Source organism: Marmota marmota, unplaced genomic scaffold, assembly GCF_001458135.2.
Source record: "Marmota marmota marmota unplaced genomic scaffold, marMar, whole genome shotgun sequence".
NCBI lineage: Eukaryota > Metazoa > Chordata > Mammalia > Rodentia > Sciuridae > Marmota > Marmota marmota.
In genome coordinates this window covers 1,590,755-1,594,828 of record NW_026000052.1, presented here as the reverse complement: position 1 = coordinate 1,594,828, position 4,074 = coordinate 1,590,755, and the positions used below count along the sequence as shown (strand labels likewise).

Here is a 4,074-nt window from a genome sequence, read left to right as displayed (position 1 = left end):
AGCCCCCCATCCACCCTTGAGAAATAAAGTGTGCCAGGCAAGTGCCGTCTCTGTCAGAAGCAGCGGTGGGCCTTCCTGGGGCTGGGCCCACTGGACATGTGCAGAGCACCCACCACCACCCAGCCCCTGCCCCGAACACCCATAGGCATCTGGGGCCGGTCCCTGCTGCCACTGACGATGGAAGGCTGGGCTCAGGTTAAGCAGTCCCCTTGCACTGTGTCCATGTCCCCGGGCAGGGCCCCCGGGGTGCTTCCCAGGGTGGGCAAGCTGGGAGCTCAGCCACGCACCTCAGGGGTGGCCCTTGAGAGCAGCCCTCCCCCCCTGGGCAGCCCCTGTGGCTGCCATGCAGACTCCTCCCCAACCACAGGATCCCGGTCAGGCAGGTCCGACTCCCCGAGAGCACCTGCAGCATGCTGGGTGTGCGGGCCGCGGGCACCCCACAGGGCCCCGTCCAGGGCTGGCAGCAGGGGCGGCAGCTGGGCACAGGCAGCCACAGCTGTGCTCACGTCCCACCAGGAAGCTCCTGTGGGTCCTAAAGACCTGGCACAGTCTCTCAAAGCCCTCAGCACCGCAGGCCCAGGCCAGGCCATCTCAAGCCCGCGTAGGGTCCCCACCCAGGAGACGAGCCAGTCAAACAGCTCAGGCTCCCTGCTGTCTGGGGGAGGTGGGCAGGGGCTGGCAGAGAAAATAGGCCCTCTAAATGGGACGGGAAGTGACCAGAGGGTGTAGCCACTCCCAGTGCCCACTGTGCTGCCAGGACCAGCCTGGACTATGGGACTTCTTTCCCCCACACACCCGCCTGGACCACAGAAGGCCTGACATCCCGAGGGCTGGGAGGGGCGGACTGGGCCTGGTTCCCCCAGGCTAGCAGGGAAGAGCTGGCCCGGAGGTTTGGAGGCAGGAGCTGGCGGGGTGCAGTCTCAGTAAGCAGGGGGTCACCACTGTTCCTCCCGAGGGAGAAAAGAAGAAAAGGCGAGGTGGCCACAGCAGGGAGAGGCGCCCGTGGGGCACGGGGATGCTGTGATGAGAGCCAGCTCACTAAGGGTCCTGTGGCCCCACTGGGCCTGTCATCTCTCAGAGGCCCACAGTCCTGGGTGGCTCGCTGGGCTTGCGAAGGCCAAGACCTGAAAAAATAACTGTGATTGCAGTGTGGCCGGGCACTTCCCTGACCGCAGGACCCAGCTGGCCTGGCGCTTGTGTGTCCTCCAGAGGAGGCTCTGCGGCTGTCTTGAGTCCCCAGCCACTTCCCAACAGGCTCCATTTTTTGCTCATGTGTAGAGGCTGACAGCAGGAGGTTGCCATAGAAAGGATGCGGTCGGTCATGCCACGCCACGCCACGTGGGAAGCACTGGTCGGTCAAGGCAGAGTGGTGCGGGCAGGGCCTCTGACGTGTTTCCGTGGGGAGGAGGGACGAGGGGTAACCAGCTTAGGCTTGGCTTGCTTGGAGAATTCTGGCGGGCTCTGGGCACACAGGTTGCCCAGTTGGCCGATACCTGGCCCAGGGTGACGAGGGTACGGCACGATGGCCCAGGTGCAAGCCCGTCAAGGAGGATGGGGAGTGGGCTCTGCACAGACCACTCAGCACATGGGAAGCAGGGTTCACAGCCTTTGCTGTCCAGTGGGGGTGGGCCCTCCAGGGACAGTGAGGCCCAGAGGCCAAAGCATCAGCACAGAAAAGGCACAGTGAATACACAAGTGCATGCTACGGGCCTCGGTTTCCCGCAGGAGCAGGTTTTCTAGATCCAGCTCTACAGCTGGTGTGTGGCCAGCACTGGAGCCTTCCCAAACACTGGTCTGCATCCCCGGGGGCGGCTTCCCGCAGCACTTCAAGGCCTCCGGGAAGCCCCCTCTGGTCCCTACAACCTCAGTGCCCTCCACAGAAGGGCAGGCTGGGGTGGGGCTGGCTCAGCCTTGAGAGCGATGACAGGTTCCACAAATGGCCCAGGAGGCTCTGGTGGGCCTAATAGCAGGTTGTCTGCCAGGAGAAGGATGGGGGTAATCGAGCCAGGGCACACGAAGCAGATGCACCCAGCCTCCCACGGGTGAGGCGTGAGCTTCTAATCACCAGCTGAGGTTCCCACACGGCGTGTCCCCGTGGAGCTGGGCTCAGCCCTCTGCACCCACCAGGTCCCCAGCCCCTGCTTGCCAGACGAGGCTGGTGATTGATAGTGGAGGTCACGCAGCCAGAATGTTTCTCCAAGACTGCTCTTGCGTCTGCTCGCTTCCCAAACAGGAACATCCTGAGCAGTCAAACAAAGCTGAGACAAGCCACACGTGTGCAGGAAGGGCACGGGGCTCCTGCTGTCCCCCACGTGTCTGAGACCCCAACCTGCCAGGCGGTATGGCAAGGCCGGGTAGCCCCTAGAGGACCCTCCGCCTGGCTTGCACTCCGTTCCAAGCTCCCAGCCCAGCACCCATCCTGGCTACAGCCACCATGAGCAGCCTGGTTTGCTACGGCCAAGGCTCAGGACTGAGGTCAGCCCTGGCTCATGGAGGGGAGCCACCAGCAGCGTTGTCCCAGGGGACAGCAAGTGACAGGATGCTCAGACGGGCAGGGCCACGTGTGCTCTGACTTTATGTCCAGCCCCTGCCCACCTGAACGTGGCCCTGTGGTGGGCTAGTACAGGTAACTCCTCTGCAGGATGGATGGTGGTGAGCCTGGGGTCCTCCAGCACCGGGGGGCTCATGGGAGTAATTCTGACTCCAATAAAGAAAGACAGAGAGCTACAGGCAACGTCTGTTTACTGACAGGGCACAGGCCAGTCCGGGAGGTCTGGGCTGAAGGAAGTATCTTTCTGGAGGGCAGAAGTCCCATGTGAGTCAGCTCTGCTCCGTCTTGCCTGGGTGGGCAGGATCCTCGCCTTCACCCTCTTCTGGGGCAGCAGGGGGGTTGGGGGTCCCTGCAGCCTCCAAAATCAGTTCCAGGGCACCCTGGCCAGCCACTCTGCGCACCTTCTCCCCTCTGGATGCCAGGATCTCTTCAATATTCCTGTGAGGCAGGAGTGGGGGCATGTCACTCCTGTACCTGGCTCCCTGCAGGGCACACCCTGGCCAGCTCGATCCAGGAGTGCTGCCCAGCACCCAGCAGCATCAGGGCCATATAGGCACCTCACACATTTTCACGACCCATGGCTGCCAGCAAGTGCCACCTCAGGAGCCAAGGGACCACCTCATCTCTCGGAGAGACCAGTCCCCAGCAGTCCTGCCCATGCCCCTTCTCTACTTGGTGATGTCTTATGGGAGGACAGCCCAGTGCCTGGTGTGCTGACCTTGAAGGGTCACTCTGTGAAAGTCACCACAGGTCTTCCAGACTCTGCTGTCACCGACCCTCCCTCATGTGAGAATACAGAGCTCAGAAGTCAGAATGCACAGCCTTTGGCTCCCCAGACAGGGGTGCCAGCCTGGCCTCTGAGCAGGACCCTCAGGCCAAGGCCAGTCCACACCGCCTGACACACATCTCCCAGCTGCTGCAGACCAGGCACACAAATTGGCAGAGGACAAGAAAGTTCCACACCAGAAAGTGGCAAGGCCATCAAAGAGGACGGAGGTTGGTCAGTGAGGCGGAGCCCCAGGCGCCACCCAGGTGGCCTGACTGGCAGCTGCTGTATTTGGGGTAGCACAGTGACGGCAAAGGCTATCCATGGTCCACCTGAAGTTCAGATTTACCTGCACCTCTGCACAGACAAGGAAACTGGGTTGCTGAGGGGATCTAGAAACCACCAGGCAGGGGCTCCCCAGGGAGGCCAGGTGGCCAGGTGTGTGCTGCTGGTAGGGCTCCTCACCCAGGCCCCAGGCTCAGGCCACCAGTGTCCCCCTTCTCCCCGCGCCCCCCCCCTCCCCAGTCCAGGTGTCCTCACCTCTTCCCATCCAAGTCAGAAAACCAGCCCAGGTTGTCTGCGATGATGTGGTGGCTCTGGCAGCCAGGGCAGGTCACAATGACCACGCCCTGGTGATAGGCCAGCTTCGAGATGCACTTAGAGGACCTTGTTCCACAGACCTGGCTGGAGCAGGGCAGCATCAGGCCGGCATCAGGCCAGCAACTAGACTCCCGGGGAAGGCCCCGCCCCTCAGGAG

General features: G+C 62.5%; 1 protein-coding gene across 1 annotated transcript; it reads right to left on the bottom strand.

Annotated features, from left to right (window-relative positions):
* Nucleotides 1-2,725: 2,725 nt before the first annotated feature.
* On the bottom strand, nucleotides 2,726-4,068 carry Dnlz (DNL-type zinc finger). The gene is made up of 2 exons (XM_015505836.1): nucleotides 3,858-4,068; nucleotides 2,726-2,989 (listed from the first exon to the last, which is right to left on the bottom strand). Exons 1-2 carry the CDS (start codon nucleotides 4,016-4,018, stop codon nucleotides 2,821-2,823), a joined length of 330 nt encoding a protein of 109 aa, XP_015361322.1. The 5' UTR covers nucleotides 4,019-4,068; the 3' UTR covers nucleotides 2,726-2,820.
* Nucleotides 4,069-4,074: the final 6 nt, after the last annotated feature.